Source organism: Neopelma chrysocephalum, unplaced genomic scaffold (assembly GCF_003984885.1).
Source record: "Neopelma chrysocephalum unplaced genomic scaffold, ASM398488v2 Primary Assembly neopelma1_97065, whole genome shotgun sequence".
NCBI lineage: Eukaryota > Metazoa > Chordata > Aves > Passeriformes > Pipridae > Neopelma > Neopelma chrysocephalum.
Window position 1 is genome coordinate 429,223 of NW_020925707.1, and position 22,479 is coordinate 451,701.

Below are 22,479 nucleotides of genomic sequence, written 5' to 3' on the forward strand. Positions count from 1 at the left end.
AACTCAGTAATAAGTTTTCAAAACTTCAGCTTTTGTTCTTTAATAAAATTGATGTTTCCAAACATTCTGGTTTTGCTATTCTTAGCATTCTTCCCTTGCTTTTCTAATTAAAAACCTCATGCATTAAAATACTGCACCACATTATTTTCTTATATTTTTGGGTTTTATTTTCTATTGATTTGTTGTCTGTTTCTGTCATGTTTGTTCTGTAGGAAGTAAACAAATGCATTAACAATTACATAGATACATATCATCTTCCTTCTCACTTAACAGCTCTGTGAGGTAAGAAAGTCTGTAACAGGCGGAGAAACTGAGGCAAAGGACTGAAATTTTCACTAACTGGTGAAACCAGGATTCTGTAATTTCCTAACTTCTGCCATATATTCTTTTTAAATCAAATTGTCCTTAATTATAACTTAAGCTGATTTATAAAGATAATGTAATACATTTTACCAAAATACTAAAGGCAATGTATTCTTCTAACTACAGTAGTGGCTTTTCAAATTACTGTCATATTGTTTGTCTATACTTCTAAGTTTTTTTCAAGTCAGTTTATATTAAAGTGCTTAGTCATCAATTATTTCCAGTCACTTGAACTCAGAAGTTACATAAGCTTCCTCAGAGAAGTCAGCTGCCAGATGCAAGCAGTTTATGTCCATAAAGGCCAAATCTCTTTTGCTGCAGTCATCAATAATTTCATGACTGGTTTCAAGATTTCACTGCTGAGGCACAGAACTGACTAGTGCAAATGCTTAGGCACAATTTCAAGTAAAATGCATACATTCTTTTTCTGTGCAGAGGCAACACAATGGCATATAGCTTACTCCATCAGGAGGCATTCCAGAAGACCTTAAAAAGGCGCATATCTGCAAAACGCTTGGCAAAAGAACAAAACAAAGGATCTCATATCCTCTTTTACAGCATAATACAATTAAACTCCAATGTAGTTTTGGAGAGTCTGCTTAAAACCAATGGAGCTAAAGCATTAGGTCTGTTGATATTCAGCCTACCTCCAGAATTCTACTTCAAGTAGTGTAAGGCTTGAGCAGTGTAGCACCTAGCAACCACAGTTAGTATGTTGCTTCATCCATATTGTCATCACTGCCAGCACCAAAGTCATCTCCATCATCAAAATAGGAAGAAATGTAGTCATTTTCCTAAACCAATTGAAGAAAAAAAATCTATCATTTTATCTGTGGAGAAGACAATTTATAAAAGAAACATCCTTTAAACTGCAATTCCGTGCCCACCTTTTAAAACAGTAGTAAATTTTATTTTCTTGGCAAAGAAAAAGGAAAATACTGCAATGAAGTTCTGATACCTATGAAAGAAGAGGCATCACTGTTTTAGTGATGAAAAAGAGTAATTGTATGTATTGATTGTGGCAGGACACAGTCCTGTGTGCAAGATCTTTTTTTCAGAGCTCTTTGTGAATAATAAGTCTAAAACACCCATTTAAATGAACTACAACAAAATATAGTGCAACAAAGATCATTAATGCAATAATGCCCCCCACAACAACTCTCCCTTGGCATCAGACAAGCTAGGGACATTTCTCTGGCTTCCAGCCAACACACTACTCAATGAATGGGATGTGAGTTTGTATAAAGAGGAAAACTGACATTATACCTCTTCATGTTCCTCTTCATCATATTCCTCTGGTTCTTCTGCTTCTTCTTCATCTTCACCTTCTTTGTCTTTTGTTTTGTCTTTCTCATCTTCAGATTTTTCTTCTTCATCATCCTTCTTTTCCAACTCCTGTCACAAGGCAATCTCCTTTACAAGGTAATCCCATATTACAGCAACAACAATTCATACTACCAAAATATTAAGTTGCAGTTAACAGCAAGACAGCATAACAATGCTGTGAAAATGCTGACATTTAAACCAATATGATGTGAAGCACAGGAACTTCATACAGACTTGGTCAAGTGTCAGCCATCGCACTTAAAGGCTAAAAAAGCATGGCTTGTGTTACAGACTGAGATGATCATTTCCCTTTACCATCCACTGATAGCACAGTTGACAGGAGAAGGCCATGTCATAAATTGATAAAGCAATATCATATACTCAATGTAATAATATAACTGCACCAAATAACTGATGGATCACCACAAGAAAAAATACAAAGGTGTTCCACCTTTAAGCTTCCCATTCCCACATGGTGAGTAATTGCCTGCAAAACAGAGGTCACTTCCTAAGTTTCTCTTTCTGTATGTTTCTTCCCTCCCAACTTACTAAATTGTTTAAGTTCTCACATCAGTAGAATGGTGAAACAGCAATAGATTTAAAAGCTCTGGCACCAGTTTCTCCTTCAGTAAGCTCCAACAATAGCTCTGCTGTTCTCATTAGTCTGTATTGCTACCCAGTGAAGAGCAACTGGTTGTTGTGTTCAGGTACAAATAGGAGCTATCCAGGCTCTATCCTTACGCTAACTCTTGTGCCACCGCAGTGCAGAATAGCTGTCTGCCAGAGTAACATGACAAGGCCAGAATAAAGGCTGTTCTGGTTATTTCATTTGTACCAAAAAACATACTAGGTTTCATTTTCCTTCAGCAATCTCTATTGTACAATTTAGAAAGAGTATGCACATCTTACCTCAATTTTTTTTATCACATCCAGATTACTTTTAAGCTCAAAGTTTTTTGCCTTTTTTGGTTTTGCACCTGGTGAAATAAAATACATCACTATTATTTTTTTAATACAGAAAGCACAAATTCTCTTGTTTTACTTGGTTTTATGAGCTTACATCTTGAGTATGCCAGGGAAATCCCATAGTGGCTGTATTAAAATTACCTTAGACTTTGAGCTACATCATTCATAGAGGTGTAAGTGCCTGGTTTATGTAAGACATGCCTAGAAGGCCAATCTGAAATTCAGTTTGAACAAGTAGTTGACCAAAGGTTTGGCTAAAGTATGATGTCCAGCTTCACAAAAGACTTGTCAACTACCTGCTCACAATATGTTACAAAACTAGAACAAAATCTCTCTCGTTATTTTTCATCATCTTGAAAAGACAGAAATTCATTGTTACTAATTTATACAACACAGTAATGACAGCTGGGTGCTTCAGATAAGTAGATTTAAAAAAAGGAATACAACAGTTCATTAGCTGTAGCACAGAAGGCATGGTTACTGTAGCTACATGGCTCTTGGGCCATAGCTGGCTCTCATCTAATGAGTCCACGGAATGTATTTGCACCTAGCCCCCTGATTCCTGAACATAATCTTTACCAGGTTACTCCCTGATTAATTATATGATGGAGCAAAGGTCAAAAATAGCATTCCACATACCCAGCTAAGAGCTACCTGAATTGCAGCACCCTGTATTAAAGTTGCCCAAATACCAGTCTAATACTCAAGGAAGTAGAACCCTGAGAACTGCTGAGCAAACAACTGTATTTTGTCAAAAGCATTTGCCATATGTAACACTGAGTTTATTTCAGTGTTTTGCCTAGGAAACAATTATGTGACTAAAGCACTGCAAAGAGCTGAGGGGAGTCAAGCTGCTCTGTAAAATATGAACAACATCAAAGCAAACAGATCCAGAATGAAGTAGGCTTTTAAGGAAAACAAATGTAAAGTGCAATTCAGAATTGTCATCTCTGCACGAACTCCTGCAGGCTTTTAGATTAAATGCAGATAGAACAGACATGTAAGATTTGTCCTTAAATGCTAAGCATCTTTAGCCTGTATCATGAAATTAGAGATCCTGACCAATCTTTAGAAGAACTTCAAGCGAAACAGCTCTCTACATCATATACCTTAGAGGGGCAAGGGAATACAGTCTAATCTGATTTCCAAATACCCATTCTCTAAGTACTTGGGCTAAAAGGCATGTACCTACCTGATTGCTATATACATATGCATATGGCTGGCCTACAATGTCAGCTGAACCCAGTCAGCATCTTTTTTTTTTCCCTTTTTTTTCTTTTTTCCTTTGGTTTGTTATTTTGTTTTGGTTTTGGCAGGCAGCGCTGCTATCTAGAATACTGTGTTCCATAGCCCAGGGTCAGTGTGGGAGAGATATGGAATTCTATCCAAAGTTTTGTCACTAAGAAGGCAGGTGGTCAGATCTTTGGTTAAAATATTCAGGGAAACCAGAAAGAGGAAGGGAGACACGTGTAAAAATAAAGCTGTCCCTGTACATTTAACTGTGTAGGGATCCTCAGACCACTCCTGCATGCTACAATGGGGAATGGTAGAAAGACTGGTTGAATTTCTGTGCAAATTCTCTTGACTCACGTTTGTTCCACAAGGGTTAAAGTGTCACCTAAGTTAGCTGTCCTCAAAATACAAGCAAGATATGTACCAGGAGGGCTGATGTGTCACTGACCAGCTACATACAAATGTCCCAAGTCATATAACTTTTGTATGCTCTCTGTATCATCAGAATTCCCCCAAAAAACTAAACCACATAGTTTTTGCTTTCAAGGGAAGCTTTTTTTAGTCCAGTCAAATTCTGATGATCACCTATCTCTTTGCCATTATAGCCATGTAGGAAAATGTACTTTTAAGAGCCAATAGAGAAACTGGCACTAAAGAAAGAGGAAAGATCCTGCAGTGAGCAGTGATTTTCTCTTAATCATAATATTTTTTAAACAAGGATTAATAGTTATTTATTATTTAATTGGATATGTAAGCCCATATTGTGCATGGGCTTACAAAAGCCAGTGGTTTCCTCATGTTGGGGGGGAAAAAAGTAGGTATATTCTGGTCCCACCTTTAGAGATTTTGCAAATAAGTATTTGATTTTCAGCTGAATCTTACAGTCCACCTTTAGTATCATGCTTCTCAAGAGCATTCTTAAAAGGAACAAAGCTTCCAGCTGAGCCAGTCTTTGTCACTACTGCACATTTCCATTTCTTTTTCTATTTTATCCCTGAACTGAAAAATGACACATGAGGGACTTGGACAAAAAGAATAAGAAAATATACAAGTATATATAAATAGACGGCTAGATACAGGAGGACAAGTGTTATTTCACATCATCAGAACAACAGCTTTCTATAGAGAACTTAAATCATGCACACTAGAAAACACTTTGAAACAAATGATGCTGTGTAACAAAATCTTTTTTCCTGTAAGAACAGCCAATACCAGCTACAACTGCTGTTGAAGGATCTGGTTCACAATTCTGCAGAAGAAAGCTGAAAACAAACAAAAAAAAGTAAAACCAGGGAAATAGAAAATAACCCACATTAAACCACATATAAAAGGCTTAAAAAATTGCAAAACTCAACCAAATAATAAATAATTGAGAAACCCAAAATATAAAGGAAATCTGAACAGCCAGTTATTTATTGAATAGAAGGGTGAGTGTTGATTAAGGTACAAGTTTTCAAAATAAAAAGCCTTGTTTGTTTGTTTTTTTTAATTTTTCACTGTTACATATCTCGTATGTATAGTGAAATATGGTACATCCATACAGGAGTCAGGAAAGGAAGATAAATCCGCACAAATAAGTTAAAACATCCTGCAAAAACCACAAAAGGCAGGCAGACTAGTAAATTATGCCAAAAGACCTGATTATTTGGACTAATTAACATTTCTACAATATTTTTTCCTCTAAGCAGCTCCAGTATGTCTTCTATCTCTCAACTAGTGTGTATTATTTGCTTCTTAAAAATATATAATGTACCTTTTTTGCTTGTCTTCTTTGGTTTCATCTCTCTTGGGAGTCTTCTCCAATCTGTACAGAAAACAGTTCTAATATAGAAAAATGATGATTTACTGCAGTAATCCTCTCCCTGTAACTCACCAAGGAAAGGAACAGGCCCCTGTTGTTCTTGATCCTATTTACATGGATGCCAAAACGTTTTAGCATACAACAGTTTTAGGAAATTCTAGCTGTAATTTAAATTGAGGAACTGGACTCAGGACTGTCATTTCCCCCACATAATGACAACTGGTTCAGCCATTCCAGTGGCCCATGGGCCCTTCAATTTAAATTATGTAATTAAGTTTGCAGTAGTGAGCTATACAGGTATGACTACCCATGACAGACATCAGGTTGGGTTATTTTTAATAACATCAATGTTTGCTCCCAGTTCAAAACTGGTATCTGTGTGGTGAGTCAGGAAAAAAAAAGCTGAAGTCAGAGCTGAAGCTTGCATTTTTGCTGCAAATCAGTTGTTACAACTGAGTAAATAAATAAGATCAGATTTTTCCCCCTTTTTTTTTTCTGACAAAACAATACTTGCCTTGATCTGAAAACATGCAAAGGACAATAACTCTCAACAAGAAAAACATGACTTGGTAAGGATTTTCATACTTTTTTATTGCTTGAAAAATAATGAATCAAACACTTAAAAGAGCAGAACATTTTACAGGTCAACAGAAAATTAGCCTCAGATGCTACCTGGAGTCCATGTTTTCTGCTCCTTTTCACTGTCCTGGTACTTTTGACTGTACCTCTCAATTGCTATAGAGAAGGATACAAAGAGTTACTGACTTCAACTGATTTAACAGGCAATCCAGACATAGTCCTTGATATTTTCCTGTAACTAAATATACAGTGTATTTTTTTATTCCCACATTGAACACTTTCTTGTTGTCAAGAAAGTAAAAAAAAAAAAAAGAAAAAAAGAAAAAAAGCACTCCAAAATTATTATAATTTATGCTTTTATCCTTGAAATGCATGAAATTATAAAATGCAGATTTAATCAGGGAAACTAGGTTGAAACATCAAAGTAACACTAACTGTTATACTCTTCAAGATTTTCACAATCAAACCTTTGCTACAAAACCAGTCACTGACATTTAACATCCCTATGTAAACCATCCAGAATTCCCAGTTCTCAAAAGGCTGTGTCTCAGTCTGATCATCACCTTTCAAGACTTTCAGTACTTCTGCAAATGAAAAGCTTTGCACCCCATCCTAAACAGCAGCAACACACTTTAATCCGTTACAGTACAATACAGTACAATCCAGCACAAGAACTAAACTGAGAAATGCATCGTAAGTGGTCATGCAATGTAAGCACATCTATTTATATTGAAAAAACCTTTCATGTAAAATCTGTAATGACAAAAGCAGTATCAAAACCTTAGTATTTTTAAATCAGTCCCCTTTTTTCTTACCTTTTCTTCATGCAAAATTAGTGAATCCAATTGCACTAATAACCCGTTATTCAAACAGGGATAATTTCTGTGGGTATTGCACAAAAAATAGTAACTGAGACAACCTTTAGAGTCAAACACTTCTAACATAGAATCATAGAATGGTTTGGGTTGGAAGAGGACCCCGAAGATCACCTAGTGCCATGGGCAGGGGCACCTTCAACTATACCAGAGCCCCATCCAACCTGGCCTCGAACACTTCCAGGGATGGGGCATCCACCAACTTTCCTAGGCACCTCTTTCAGTGCCTCACCACCCTCACAGTAAAAAATCTTTTCCTTATATCTACAAAACCTACTCTGCTTCAGTTTGAACCCATTTCCCCTTGTCCTGTCACTACGTGCTCTCTTGCCCTATCTTTCCTGTAAGTTCCCTTCAGGTACTGGAAGGCCACAGTAAGGTCACCCTGAAGCCTTCTCTTTTCCAGGCCGAACCATCCCAATTCTCTCAGCCTTTCCTCATAGGAGAACTGCTCCATCCCTCTGATCATCTTGGTGTTCTTCCCCTAGACTTGCTCCAACAGGTCCATATCCTTCCTGTGCTGGGACCCCAGAGTTGGATGCAGCACTGCAGGTGGGGTTTCACCAGAGCAGAGCACAGGGGTAGAATCACCTCCCTTGACCTGCTGCCCACACTGCTTTGGATGCAGCCCAGGACACACTTGGCTTTCTGGGCTGTGAGTGCACATTGATGGCTAATCTCCAGCCTCTCACCCACCAGCACCCCCAAATCCTTCCTGGCAGGGCTGCTCTTGATCCATTCATCCCCCAGCCTGTGTTGATACTGGGGGGTTGCCCCAACCCAGGTGCAGCACCTTGCACTTGGTCTATTAAACCTCATGAGATTCCCATGGGCCCAGTTCTTGAGCCTGTCTAGGTTCCTCGGGATGGCATCCTGTCCTTCAGATGTGTGCTCAGCAGGGAGAAAGAAGATATCATAAATTAAGCTCAATTTTAAACTTAGTTATGATGAGGGCAAGCAGAAAACCTTCTTACAACTGTTCAAGAAAGAGCCTGCATTTAAAATAACAGTGTTTCAAGGGGCATTCACAGATGCTGTAGGAAACTGTCAGCAAAGAGAGGAAAAGAAGCCAGTAGTTTTGATTTCAGCTCAAGGCTCTTTAGTGAAGAAATACTGCCATCGGTACAAGAAATCATTGACTGACTCACACCTCTCACAACTAATGAATTCATTCAAAGCCACTGCCAAAGTGGCAGTCACCCAGTCATAGCAGATATACCTACAGGAAAAATATTAATGATTAATAGCTAATTTAATGAGGAAAATAAAGAACTTTCTATAGAATATGCCTGCTATTCACTCAACATAAGCAGTGAAATGAATGATGGAAATCTATTCTATATGGCACACTAACACATCAAATTTGACAGGTAGCATTATATGCAGCTTTTGTTTACTACCTGAATAATGAGATAGATAGCTACATCCCAACTAATTAAAATGTTTCCCTTCTTGCACTTTCAAGGACCATTTGGCTCAGAGATGTTGTGCTGAGGGTTTTAAACAATCCAGTCACTCTTGTAGCAAAGCCCTCTTGCCTCCTCTTAGTTCTACCAGATGTTTGATGAAATAAAGTGGAGCAAACAGCTGTAAACCAGATAAGAGAAAAGATCAGTTAAAACCAGTCTATTCTGGGGGATAAATGCAATTTTCTTAAAACTAGGCCACTCCTGCCAGAGTGCAGTCCCACAGACAACTGCACACTATGACTGATATGAAAACAAGCTTTTTAAACTGCAGACCACTGCTGATGTAATTATACCGCACCCCTCAGATGCAGCATTTTTGTACGACTAAAGATTTAATAAAAAGTTACCTCAACTTACCAACTTACCCTTGATAAGGTTAAGATGATGAGATGATGAGAACATTCAGAGCATTATTTCAGTCTATCAAGAGGTCTACCCGCTTTCTCTGCAATTTCCAATTTTGATATTAAAAACCAGTATTCAAAGCTGGCAGTTCTACTAAGGAACAAAGCAAGAGAGAGAGATCTCTCCATTCAGAAAGAAGGTTGCAGAAACAAAGATGATTTTGAGGTGATCAGTAAGAATGATCACAAAAGGCAAAGTTGGAAAAGAGAGATAACATTTTCTCATAAAGCAGCAGGCTCATCAGAAATAACCCTGACTGGTTCTCAGGCATAGCAGTTTCCTGTTTTGTGCCTCTAACGGAAATAGCAAACTCCAAGCCTGAAGAAGATCAAGAGCACAGCAAGCCCCTAGTGAGATGAGAATCCAAACTGATTGAAATTTGTTTACTCAGAAGATGAAAGAGAAGGTGTGATAATAGAGTAATTTAGAGTTCTTATCTCATCACACAGGGATCTAGAAATAAGGATCAGATCTGTTCTTGCCTCATAACCAGTTTTATCTGGCTGCACTGTCAGGTTTCCACCCTGGTCTGTGCTTGTGCTGCACTAGAGCTGCGTCCCAGTGGTTGTTGGGCTCCAGCTGCATGTCAGGGGAACTCTGCCTTTTGTGAAACACAACGTCAGTCTGGCAGTGTATTCACTGCTCACACTGTAGGACACTGCTCCATTTTATACTGGGCTTTAGTTCAAGAACAAGTGGACAACAAATAAGGTGTGTTATTCAGTGTAACAGTCAAAGCCTAATTAAAAAAACTGCACAGTCTCAAAACCATCTAGAATTCACCACTACACCATGAACAGAAATTAACAAAATTCAGAGGGGATTACACTATGCACCTCTATGTTATCAACATCATGACTACTCAGTCAGAAAACATTCTGATGGTTTTGGGGTGGAAATTAAACCTTATATTTTAGAGTTTAAGTCAGCTCTCATTATTCAAAATCAGCACAAGATAGCAAGGAAAAGATGATTTAGTGTCTAACCACTTTGAATTTCTTAAGCACTTTTATAAAGCTATAACAGCACTTGTGATTTATAACATTCAGAATAAGCACTCAGGGGGCTGATAAAACCAGGCAAAAAATCATGAATGAAAAGAAGGACTTCTCACAGTAATAACCTCCTGTGACTTCTGGATTTACAATACCCTCACAGTATGGTAAACAGATATTTAAGCATTCCTGCTCCACTTTCTTCTTTCCTACTAGCTCAGTCTTCTGACTAGGAAGTTTGAATTTAACAATACAATGATGTATGACTGGATGTCAAGTATAGAATAGCACTTATTGTTATCAAACAAAAACATAGCAGTTAATATTTAATTACATGCAAGCAAAAGAAATTCTGAGATCAAGCAGAATAAGATCAAGATCTGGCTTCTAATCCAGCTCTGCTTCTGGTGCAAACCTCAGTAAATCACTTATCTTCACCTCAGTCTTCACATTTCCAGTGACTTGTCAGTAACACTTATTAATATTTCCTGAATGGACTTAGGGGGGGAAAAAAGCTGAGTACCTTTTAGAATGTTCATCCATTAAATATAATATTGATTATTTTGACTATATCTTTACACAATGAAAGCTGAAATTCAAGACTAGTATTTACTATGGAATTCTTTGCTCTAATGCAAAATTTTATGGCATTTTAACATGTAGAAATGCCTATTGCACTTGTATAGGCTAGCATATAATTGAAAAGACTGCATGTAGTCGGTCTAAATGTTTCTTACTGTATAACAAATGGAGTAGATGTTTCATACCTTTCTTTTTCAACAGTAGTTGCTTTCCAGCATGATTTCAACAAGTGTAAAAGCAGAAAAATTCCCTATTATCTTAAGTTGCTATTTTTTCTTCCTCATTATTAGTATGAGACTCATCTTTAACACATGCATTTCCCTATATTAGCCTTCCCAGAATAGTAACTAAAGATATAAATAAAAAGCTCACAAACCTTGATGTTCTTCTTCTACTGTCAAAAAGTACGGCATTCTTTTCATAGTTCCTCTAAGATCTTGTTTTAAGGCCAACATGTAATCTTCATCTTCTCCTGTTTTCAGAGGCACTGGCTTATTGTCTGTACTCTGTACAAATTATGTTTATTATATATAAGGTCTTGATATCCACCAAATACACAGGTACACTAATAAAAGCTACAATAAACACAGCTAACAAAAAAAGAATGCAACTATGCATTACACTACTTCACAAGTATACTATATTGCATTCTGACATGCATAGTAACTATGTTTACATCTAAATTTATACCTTATATAACTTGACTATATCTTTCTGCAAAAATGTATCAAGAAATCAAGAAAAAAAAATGTTAAAACTGTGAAATAGTCATTCATAGTCATCCTGACTAGCCAAAAGCAGTTTTTCTCACTAACCTTAGTCAGAAACCATTTCTTCTCTCTTCAGTCACAGTGCTGGCCTTAACCACTTCTAAAACAGCGTTTTAACTACATTAAGTATGATTTCTGAATAACATGGACACCTTTTCCATGACTATTGTCATGGGAATATGTAGTGCTGTCACAAAACCAGGTAGCACACAGGCCCTCACACAATTCAGTTTCCGTCAGCTGAATTTAAATGAATTGTCAAGGCTTGGATTTTTTTGGGTTTGTATTTTCTGGGGTAAGGGGTTTCTTGGTTGTTGGTTGGTTGGCTTTTTTGTTTGGTTCGTTTGTTTTTTGCGGGGTTTTTGGTGTGTGTTTTTTGGGTTTTTTTGTGATGTTTGGTTTGGTTTTTGGTTTTTGTTTTAACTATGAATCTTGACATTGGGAAAGATAAATACACAAAACCAGTTTAAAAATATCAAGAATCCTAAAGATGGAATTCCACAATGGATGTTGTTTCTCTCACATGACAGATGGTGCACAATAAATACCTGAGTGTTAGGTTGCAGAGCAAAAAGTCCTATCACAAGTCCCAGACCTGGGCCATGAAAGGACTTTACTGCTTCCAGCTATATTTATTAGCAACAGTTCACTGCTTCAAATTATTTCAGTGTCAGTCAACAACTGTAACTCACTTTTGGTCGTTGACCAATCATTAAACCTAACACTTGAATTTTTTATTGACCTTTTCTAGAATAAGCAGCAGTCACAAGTATTGAGGCCATGTTGCTGAGAACACAGCTGCATTGGGCAGGACACATCTCCAGGATGAAGGACCACCGCCTCCCTAACATCTTGCTTTATGGTGAACTTGCCACTGGCTGCCGCATGAGAGGAGCCCCAAAGAAAAGATACAAGGATTCCCTAAAACATCTCAGCCTTGGCCATATTGATCAACATAACTGGTCTACTCTGGCCTCCAATCAGGAGGCCTGGAGACACACTATCTATAACGCTGCTGATGCTTTTGAGAACACACGCAGGATCACTCTTGAGGAGAAAAGACAACGCAGAAAGAATCGTGTCTTGCAGAATATACCACCTAAGGAGTCTTTCTGCTGTGCCTTTTGCAACCGGATGTGCCTATCTCGTATTGGCCTTTTTAGCCACCAGCGCGCTTCTAACAAACGTGGGTAGAGCCCTTCCCAAATCTTCGTTTGTGAAGCCTAGCCATGATGAGTTATACAACTGGGTTAACTCTGATTTTCTTAAATGGCACTAGATTTGCCCTGAGAAGTTTAACTTGGTTCTGAAACTTTCTTCATAGAAGGAAGAAAGCATTTTTAACTTATCCATGGTATACATTAGATATACTGGGGCTAATAATTCTCCTACAAGGCTAACTGTAACTCAGAACCTGCAGATTATACAGAATTCAGATGGCACAGAACTGTGCTATCAAGCAGACTGCAACACTCACATTAGAAACAGTTACAGATGATTTAGTAATATGAAATCACAGCTTAATTGTAATGCTGGACTGAGAGGATAAACAGCATCTGGTTCCGTAAGTCAAAGCCTTGGGTGAGAAAACTATTCGGAGAAATCTCAGCGTAGCACCAATTGTATGTAAAACTTGCAAGTTCTGTATCATAACACATGAGATTGCAAAAAATTTCATGCACTTTGATCAAATCCTGACATAAATGATAAATTCTCTTACATAAAACTGCAACATTGTAAGACTACTCTTCTGCCTCAAAATTGTCCAAGCTTCCCTGCACAGCAAAACACAGTCAGAAAATGCTCCTTCTTCCCCTTTAATTTTCAAATACATCCCAAATGCCAAGACTCAATTAAGCTTCCTTAATTATACAAAGTATCTTTCAGTTATTTTCAAACGCTGGCTCCTGAGGTACACAACAATTCTACACAATCTTTCATCTTTGCATAAATAGCAGTTGTCTAAAATCAGCAAATCCATTCACAGCCTCAAAGACTAGTTTAAATTAATTTCAGACGAATTTAGGTATCCAGTGTTACCATTACTGTAATGTCCAGAAAACCAAATCATGATGAGGGCTTCAACACGCTAACAGCTTGCAAGCAATTCTAGTTAAATATATAACATAATAACATATATAAATAATAACAACAGTTAGCAAAGGGACAGGAATTAGCAATAAGAAAAATAGTGACTTCTATTAAATACTTCAAAACTGACCTAACAGCTTGAGGTTGTTCATATATTTCATTATGTTACTTAAACACAAGTGTGAACACACTTTACCTGAACACAGAATGTGCTTCACAGTACTGGCTGTACTTACTGGAAATGGTGGTAGAGGCTTACAGATGACATCAGGCAGAGCTGCACCATTACCAAATCCAATAGCCTCAATGTTGAAGGTAAACGAAGCACGTCCTCTTCCTCTACCTGACCCAGCCATTTGGAGGTACTGAAAATATTACAGATTTTTAAACATACATATTTTCATTATGTGTTTGAAATTCATGTATATATTACCTAGAAAATTAATGTCTAACAAAGATCACAATCATTTTAAGACGAAAGATCATTTTTAAACAGGAAGCCATTTTCATAGGTTCTTCAGCAGACCATAAATTTGGTACATGCCTAAAATGAGCTCCATTCCCTTATTTCTGCCAGCCACCTCTGTGTGCCTGAAATTACCTCCCAGCCTACGAGTTTTAAACTTTCTTCTTCTAAACCTTAGTTTCACTGTATTGAGTTTAATTAGAACCAGAAACAAAAGGGGGAATAAAGGTTTAAGGACCCTGAACTTTATGTTAATACATTCTGCGATTTCTGAACCTTTTTCCAAAAACTAGTTTGTGTTTATCATTCATGACTTCTTCATCCTTAGATTGTTTTTTGTCCTTTATCTTAGTAACTAGTTTGGGGTCCTGATGAAGTGACACAGGCAAAGAGGCTTAAGGCAATCAAAAGGTATCAAAAGACTCCAGCAGGACTACAAGCTAACTGCTGATAAAAGGAGCTTGTGTCTAACTAAAATATTTAACAAAGGGTATAAAAGAAAAAGAGCCTGGAAAACATTTACAGTCACATCTCTCCACCTTTACTGGTTACACTGGTTACACCAACCTTCATCTCATGAATTGCATGACCCATGGGTTGGCAAATAAAGCAAAATATGAGATTGGGGTAAGATGTCAAGAAGTGTGATCCAAGAGAAGCTCGGATGGAGCAGTGTGCCAAGGCCACACAGAGATTAGTGCAAGGCCCCAGCCTAGAAATACCACAAGCTATTTATCACTGACTGCAAGGTCACTGTACTGCACCTTGCTTAGTATGAAAGGTCTGTTCCATACCTACTGCTGTACCTGCATCATCACAACTAGTTCTCCCCAAACAGAAGCAATGGCCTTTCTACTACACGCCAGTGAGAAACAGGTTGATGCCAGTTTTTTCCTACTTGTGATTTTCAAGAGAAATAAGCTGTTTGGATAAAACAAAATCACATTATGTATTTCCACGGCTCTCTGCAGCACAGAATACTGTCTACAACTAAGCAGAGAGACCTAAATAAATCATTTTTAGGAAAGAAAACAAAGCAAAAGCTAGGGCTAAGCATGCTATTAACTGGAATGTAAAAAAAAAAAAAGGGAAAATAAAAAAAAAAACTCCTTTGAAAATAGGATGAAAAGCAAGATGTGAGCCTTGCAGAATGGAAAAAGACAAAAGATACAGTCAAGCCCCAAATGTGAGCAATTATATTATCTAGGTGTGTGTAGTGGGTTTCTGTGGCTGGGTTTTGGTAGCAGGGGGGGCCTACAGGGGTGATTTCTGTTAGAAGCTGCTAGAAGCTTCCCCTGTCTCGTGGAGCCAATGCCAGCTGGCTCCAGGATGAACTTCCTGCTGCTGGCCAAGGCCAAACCAATTAGGAGTAACAGTAACACCTCTCTGATAATGTATTTAAGAACAGAAGGTTGAGGTGCAGAAAGAATTCCAGCCAGGGAAGAGCGGAGTGAGAACATGGGAACAACCAAGTAGACACCAAGGTCAGTGCAAAAGGAGGGGCAAGGAGGTGCTCCAGGCACTGGAGCTGAGGCCCCTACAGTTCGTGGTGCAGACCACAGTGGAGCAGCTGTGCCCCTGCAGCCCATGGAGGAGCCCATGCTGGAGCAGGTGGATGCATGAAGGAGGCTGTGATTCCATGGGAGGCCCAAGATGGAACAGGGTCCTGCCAGATACCTGCAGCCTGTGGAGAGGGAAGCCCATGCTGGAGCAGGTTTTTCCCAGGTAGGACTTGTGGCCCCTGTGGGGGACCCACGTCGCTACAGCTCATTAGTGATGGACTGCACCCCATGGAGAAGTGACCCACAGGACAGCAGTTTGGGAAGAACTGCTGCCTGAGGGATGGACTCAACGCTGGAGAGGTCCATCAAGGACTGTCTCCCATGGGAGGGAGCCCACAGGAGCAAGAGAAGGACTACTCTCTCTGAGCAGCGGCAGAAACAACTGACCATAACCTCCATTCCCTGTCCCCCTGCACCGCTGGGGGGGGAGGAGGGAGAACACGGAAGGAGGGGTGGGGGAAGGTGTTTTTAAGACTGTTTTGTTTCTCACTCTTTGGTTCTTATCCTGTTAGTAATAAATTTCAGTACTATCCCCACTTTGAGTCCAACAACAGAACAACACAACAAAATAAAAGTTAAGCGAGATGTTGAGCTACCAAAGAGAGGCATGCTTTACATTAAATGTAGTGAATACAAAGGTTCATTTTTAAAATGCTGCTTTAAAATTAATTCTCAGTAAATTCCCTTGAAAAAGAGCATTAGTCTGATGAGAAGTAACAAGGTTTAAACTAGCAGTATCTCAACTCCAAATTTTTACCCAAACTTGTGGTTTTTTCAAGCATACTGGCTTAGAAGGTTTTATATCTACTGACAGCATAAACTGGCAGTGACAGATGACTGGACAAATCGTGAAGGGAAAGTAAAGTTGAACAACTGAGTCACCAAGCATGACAAAGTTACAACTAGCTCTGGCTGCCCCGAGGGATGTCTAATGGAGCACCTGAGGGCATTTTCATGTTTATTGGTAGTTTGTGTGCCACTTACTCTATAAATGAGAAGATTTTCAGATTTAAGCTTTTAAAACTTCTTCAAACCTACGTATGCAGTTTCTCAGGCACTCACTCAGGGGAAGGCAGCCGATGCCTTGGGGAGGGAAAGGCCTCTGGAATCGGGATCCCTGGCAGCTGCGAGGCGGTTGGACCGACGGCAGCGGACGGGAGGAGGCTGAGCACTCCCACAGGTTCTCGGTATCCTCAGAACGAAGATCGTGTTTTGTGGATCATAGACCCTTGCTTTTCAGAAGCAGATGCAATCAGTGGAAGGGAAGGGCATATACAGAATAAAGGACCGAACTTTAGACACTAAGTTTTTGTGGGTGTTTATTTTTTTTAATCTGACGTCCCTGAAGGTAAACGGGTGAAGATGTTTGTCACGACGGTCACTAACCCCTGCCGTGTGATGATACCCGTCGCGGCTCCTCTCCCTTCCTTTCCCGCTCCCTCTCCCCTCGCTGACTGCCCGCCACCCCCCGCCCCAACCCGTCGGGGATCCCTAAAGGGCCCAGGGCGTTTCGGCTTTACCTCCCCACCCGCGGGCGGGTCTCAGCCGCCTCCCCCGGGTATTGCCCCGGCAGGGAAGGGGATTCAACCCGCTCGCCCCTCACGCCGCAGCCAAGCCTACCAACCCCTCAAGACTCCACCGCTTCTCACCCTTCGCGCTCCGCCCGCCGTTGCCGCAGTGGGCCGGGCCGTGCCAGCCCCGCCCGCCGCCGCCGGAACTTGGGGGTGCTGCGCCGCCGACCAGCGACGGCTGGGTCATGTCTTCGCTGGAGTGGTTTGCGCACAAGCCCCTGGGGGGCGGCATCTTCTGGATCCAGGAGCGCTTCTACGAGTCCGGCAACCGGGCCAATATCTGGCTGGTGCGGGGCTCGCAGCAGGACGTGGTGATCGACGCCGGGCTGGGGCTGCGCAGCCTGCCCGACTACCTGCGCGACTCCGGGCTGCTGGCGCCGGCCGAGGGCGCTGGGCCGCGGCCGCTGCTGGCCGTGGCCACGCACGTCCACTTCGACCACTCGGGTGGGCTGCAGCACTTCGAGGAGGTGGCGGTGCACAGCGCCGAGGCGGCCGCGCTGCTGCGCGGCGACAACTATGAGGCCGTGACGTGGCTGTCGGACCGGGAGGTGGCGCGGCCGCCGCAGCCCGGCTGGAGCGCGCGGCAATTCCGCGTCCCGCCCATGCGGCCCAGCCGCCTCCTGCAGGAAGGTGAGGAACCGGGAGTTCTGGTTATCCACCCTGGAGCTGCGTCTCTGTCGCCCTGCGCGTCCTGCTTTACTCGGCTCCTCGTATAAAATAGTTAAACCGGTGTGTTTTTTCACTCCCGTCAGCCTACAAGACGTGGTCAGCGGGGACCAAGGAGACGCGTAGTGGGTTAAACCTCGTTTCCAGCAGTTCTGAAAGTATTTGGCATCAGGGTGTTTTTGTTTGGTTGGTTTGGGGTTTTTTCCTTTTTTTTTTTGTTTGTTTTTTGGAGGGTGCCGGGTTGTTTGTTTTGGGGGGTTTTCTAGTAGTTTCTTTTTATTTGTTTGGGGTTTTTTTGTTGGTTTTGGTTTGGTTTGTTTTTTTTCTCCATTAGAATAAGAATCTCTGAACAGTGATTTAAGTGACTTAATTGAGTACCCCAGGCTTACCCTAAGGCTTCGAACAGTGTGTCACCGAGTCAATCGGTTCTGCCATCTGGCGACCCTTGTTTATAAGCTGCCAAGACACAGTAATGCAATTGACAGTTTCTTGAAATATGTACTGTGGATATAGTTTTTGTTCTACAGAATTCACATGCATTTACGGAATTTTACGTGAATTATGTTAAACGTCTGTAAAAAGTGGCTTGTTACTGATGTAACATTTAGAGAAGTGGCTTGTTGCCGATCAAAGAATCCATTTAGTCTTTCATAGGTAACAGGACTAGTTTTTTTGGCAACAAACCACCTAAACTGTACAATACAGTGCAGCAGAAGTTAAAGGATAGGTGTCTGACAGACAAGTGACACCTTTGGCTGGGAACTTACTCTCTTGGCTTTATTAGACCATCCCACATAGATGCTTGGAAAAGCAGAACTGAACTTATTGAAGGATTCAGTGAAGAGCTGATGTGACACTTAACTATAGTAAATCAGCAGAAATTTAAGGCTTTTTTTCTTTAAAAGGAAGGGATTATTAAAATAATCTTGTGAAAGAGCAAGCATGTAAGTATCAACATAATATCAAAGTTTCTAAAATAATGTTCACTGAGACATGAGACTGACTTTCTGCTGAAAGTATCAGTTCAGTGGTTGGTTTAATGAAAATGAATTCACATTTAAACTGGCAAAAAATTACCTAATGTTAAGAAATGTCTATTTTTATATCTTATTGAATGAGTTATAAAAGTGTGTGGAGGCCAGTCTTGGTTCTCCTCCAGCAGTTTATGTTCTTTCCTTTTGCCTTTCAGGAGTAACAGGAATGCAATTCTAGGTGATTTAAGTGAGGATAAAATGATAATAAATTGTGAAATACTTACTTTTTAAACTTTTTAAAGGAAACTCAGATGTGTTCTGTTTGTTTCCTGTTTTATTTTCTCTATTCCATTGCTTTTAACATTATTTTATTTATTAGAGTGGGAATAGATTCCATTAATACAGACTAAGCCTGTGTTAACTATTAGTATCATTGGAAAATACCTTTTTGTCAAGCATATCTTTCAGACACCTCTTTGGCAGTCACCAAGAAAATAAATGCCCTGCTTCTGTTGTTGCAGATATTTATTATTTATAAATCTTTGCCTGTGGGTAGGTAGTTCGTTCTCCTCATGGTGTTTAATGAACATGATAAATTCATGTGTTTTCCTGTAACAAATCTGTTTGCAGGGGATGTGATCAGCCTTGGAGATCGACAGCTCACTGTCATGCACATGCCTGGTCATTCCAGGGGCAGTATTTGCTTACATGACAAGGACAGGAAGATTCTGTTCAGTGGGGACGTGGTGTATGATGGATCCATGATTGACTGGCTCCCCTACAGTAGAATCAGTGACTATGTTGCAAGCTGCCAGCGCCTTATGGAGTTAGTGGACATAGGACTTGTGGAGAAGGTACTACCTGGGCACTTTAACATATTTGGGGCAGAAAGGCTGTACCGGTTAGCTTCCAACTACATCTCCCAGGCTGGAGTTTGTCACAAGATTTCTACCTGTGCCATGAGATCCATTGCGAGCATAGCACTTCACATTACAAATTCGAGAATCACTTCTCAGTGACAGTCAGTTTTGTGTGATTTGTTACCTTCTGTAAAATGAAATGGCTTGTGAAAGTGTCGATACAAGCAAAAGCAGTATGCATTAGCAAAAAGATGGTAAATTGATGCAGGTGAGCTGCAAAAATTCTCCTTATTTACCTACTTTATTTGTATTTTTATAAAAACTATGTAAGCTAGTTAGCATTAGCCAAAGCTACTTTTTGTTCTGTTTTTTTCAGGGCACTTTTGCACATGTATTGCAATTGAAATATGTTACTTTATTTTTGTTACAATTCTGACAGATGGATTTATGCCAAAATGGGAGGTTTGACATTCACACCTGAAACCTTGTTGATGTAGTACTAGGCTTGTGATTATTCATCAACTCCTGCTCAGGTTTTGCTAACAGAGCTCTTGCTAAGACCTAGCATGCGCTGGAAGCAGCGCCATTAGGACAAAGCAAGAGCAACACCTATGCAGGATTCAGTAGGCAGAAAGAGTACATGGGCCATCCCGCAGCCATTGCCACTTGTGGGGTGGTGTCTGCTGCACCTCTCATCACCTGCATCTTTGTCTTTGCAAAGTACCTGTCTTGCAGTTTCTTTAGAATACACTAACATACGGAAATTCTATAGACCAAACTTCCAAGCTGGAAGTCAGAGATACATCAGCTTATCTAAAAGTTTTTGGTGCAGATCCAACAGCAGATGGACTTGTTGAGGCCTTCATGTTTCCTGGTGTGGCACAAGGAGCAGCTGCACCAGGAGAGAGGAGCAAGCAGGAGCGCTCTCACCATTGGCTGGGGAACTGTTTTGCTTGTATGTGTGTGAGTTAGGAATTAGAGAATTTGTGAACTCATGAATTAATGTGTTAGACTAGCCTATACAAAGTAAATCGAGCCTTTTCTTGATGTGTTTATTTTTTTTTCTGATGAGCTCATAAAAATACTTATAGAATATGTTGTTCTGGAAGTTTGAGAGAACTGGACTGTGACAGGCTTAAAGGTTTTATTTGTGCTTAAGAGTATTTTTATGTGACTGTACTGTAACTTGGTTGTTGATGATCTGTGTTAGGGGAAGGATGGAGGCTTTCACATGGCCTTGCCATATTCCAGGGTACTGCATGAAGCAGCTGGTTAACTTGTTACCACGAAGTGAATGTAATTTGAACTGTTTACTGTTTGTGTCTGAAGTGTGTTTGTATCTGCACATAGTTTTTATGAAGTGTAAAGTGTGTTGCATTTGAGTCTGTTCCAAAACAATGTTGAATACATTGAGAACTGCTAAACTCGATTGTAACTTGTTTATGAAAATTGAATGTGTGATATTTAAAAACTGTTGAAATGGTTAGTTTGTGCAACTATTCGAACAGTGTATGTATATTTAACTTTTTTAAAAGGACACTGTCTGATGCTATTTTTGTACATAGACATATATATGTTCCTAGAAAGAGTGCAAATGTTTCCCCCAGATTTTAGTGCAGTTTAGCCTTTCTTGTTAGGCTTTCACTTTAGCAGAAGCTTTTTCACCCCATCATAGCCAATAGAAAGGGAGCCCAGAGTCTGGGCTCTGTCTAAGGCATGGCGGAGAGGAAGCTGATAGCCCTCTGAATAGGTGCAAATTCTGGTGAAAAAAGAAAAACAATTGCAAAATAAAAAGCATATCTGTCTAAAATGATGAAAGCGAATATGCTATGTAGTGCTTTTTCCCTTTCACACATCGCTACACTCTTGCCTTTATTGTCTGAATATATTCTTCACCAGGATTTGTAGATTGGCTGTGATGTGCCTAGTTCTTGTTAGCAGTGCCTGTCTCTAAGCTGAAGCAAAATTATGAGTGGGCGAGATGTGCAGAGATGCAGCACATGAAAGACCTGTTATCACTCAGATCACAATCTCTTTTTTTTTTGAGAAATCCATGTACATCAGTGTATGACATGAGGAGTATTTAGTGGGTAGATTTATGTCTTAAAACCAAGAGCATTTTATCTTGGCCTCAGCTGACCAGAGTAAGAAATATAAAAAGTTAGCCTAGAACAGGCTGAGGAAATACATAGCACTAAAGCTTATGCTAGTTATCCAGAAGAAGCCATGGTGTCACAGGCTACCCAGCAGTAACTGAATTCCTGCAAATTATCCATCTGCGGTGTAACACTAGAAATAATTGTGCTCTATGCTTTTGTAAAGGCTGTAGGAGCACTGGAGATAACCCTGTGCAATGTGGCAGACAGACAGAACTCTTGTGTCACAATGCAAAGATTCATTAGGAGAGTGAGATCACTTTGAATTGGTATTCAGTATTATACCACTATAAGTTTGTTTATTTCATCCAATATTAGAATCTCTGTAGCCAGATTTTACTGTATTGTAAAGCCTGAGCTGCTATGAGAAGACGCATAGGCATGTAAATTCAAAATGACAGATAATGTCCATCATCTGTCATTTGTGTTCAGTTCTCTGTTCAGTATCTCTATTAGCTAAGATCTTTAAATGTCTGGATCACTGTCAAAATGCCTTGTTAAGCCATGCTTAACTCCATGAAGTATATGTTCATAAGCAAAATTGCCTGGACTTTTTTGTTTACCAAAATCTAGGGGATAATTTTCTAGCTCAGAAGTGAGCTTTACATGCACATAACCCAAAACAGAGCTTGTTAGAAAGCTGCTGCTATAATCCAAATGAAAGTAGTTTTTGAGGGCCAGTAAATTATTTTTTATATTATAAGGAATTCGCTACTAGATAAATGGTATGTCTTAAGTAAAAAGGACTGTGATTATTTTTGTTAAGACT

General features: G+C 39.9%; 2 protein-coding genes across 4 annotated transcripts; one reads left to right on the forward strand and one right to left on the reverse strand.

Annotated features, from left to right (window-relative positions):
* Window positions 1-27: 27 nt before the first annotated feature.
* On the reverse strand, window positions 28-17,254 carry POLR3G (RNA polymerase III subunit G). 3 transcript variants are annotated; one of them, XM_027671253.1, is made up of 9 exons: window positions 17,108-17,252; window positions 16,546-16,711; window positions 13,692-13,820; window positions 10,971-11,100; window positions 6,362-6,424; window positions 5,642-5,692; window positions 2,599-2,666; window positions 1,630-1,758; window positions 28-1,157 (listed from the first exon to the last, which is right to left on the reverse strand). In XM_027671253.1, the coding sequence occupies exons 3-9, from the start codon at window positions 13,809-13,811 to the stop codon at window positions 1,071-1,073; spliced, it is 648 nt and encodes a 215-aa protein (XP_027527054.1). In that variant the 5' UTR covers window positions 13,812-13,820; window positions 16,546-16,711; window positions 17,108-17,252; the 3' UTR covers window positions 28-1,070. The 3 variants fall into 3 exon arrangements, with proteins under 3 accessions (XP_027527054.1, XP_027527053.1, XP_027527055.1); XM_027671252.1 differs by having other exon boundaries at window positions 16,522-16,711; window positions 17,108-17,217; XM_027671254.1 differs by lacking the exon at window positions 6,362-6,424 and having other exon boundaries at window positions 16,522-16,711; window positions 17,108-17,254.
* MBLAC2 (metallo-beta-lactamase domain containing 2) lies at window positions 17,217-21,696 on the forward strand. The gene is made up of 2 exons (XM_027671249.1): window positions 17,217-17,684; window positions 19,325-21,696. Exons 1-2 carry the CDS (start codon window positions 17,240-17,242, stop codon window positions 19,711-19,713), a joined length of 834 nt encoding a protein of 277 aa, XP_027527050.1. The 5' UTR covers window positions 17,217-17,239; the 3' UTR covers window positions 19,714-21,696.
* The last annotated feature ends 783 nt before the right edge of the window (window positions 21,697-22,479 follow it).

Excerpts from the sequence above, each read along its gene's own strand:
- POLR3G (XM_027671253.1), bottom strand. The coding sequence starts at position 13,811 with ATGGCTGGGTCAGGTAGAGGAAGAGGACGTGCTTCGTTTACCTTCAAC. Across the intron at positions 6,425-10,970 it reads AGTAGAAGAAGAACATCAAG|CAATTGAGAGGTACAGTCAA; the intron begins GTTTGTGAGCTT and ends CCTTCTCTATAG. Across the intron at positions 5,693-6,361 it reads GCAGAAAACATGGACTCCAG|ATTGGAGAAGACTCCCAAGA; the intron begins GTAGCATCTGAG and ends TTTTCTGTACAG.
- MBLAC2 (XM_027671249.1), top strand. The coding sequence starts at position 17,240 with ATGTCTTCGCTGGAGTGGTTTGCGCACAAGCCCCTGGGGGGCGGCATC. Across the intron at positions 17,685-19,324 it reads CAGCCGCCTCCTGCAGGAAG|GGGATGTGATCAGCCTTGGA; the intron begins GTGAGGAACCGG and ends ATCTGTTTGCAG.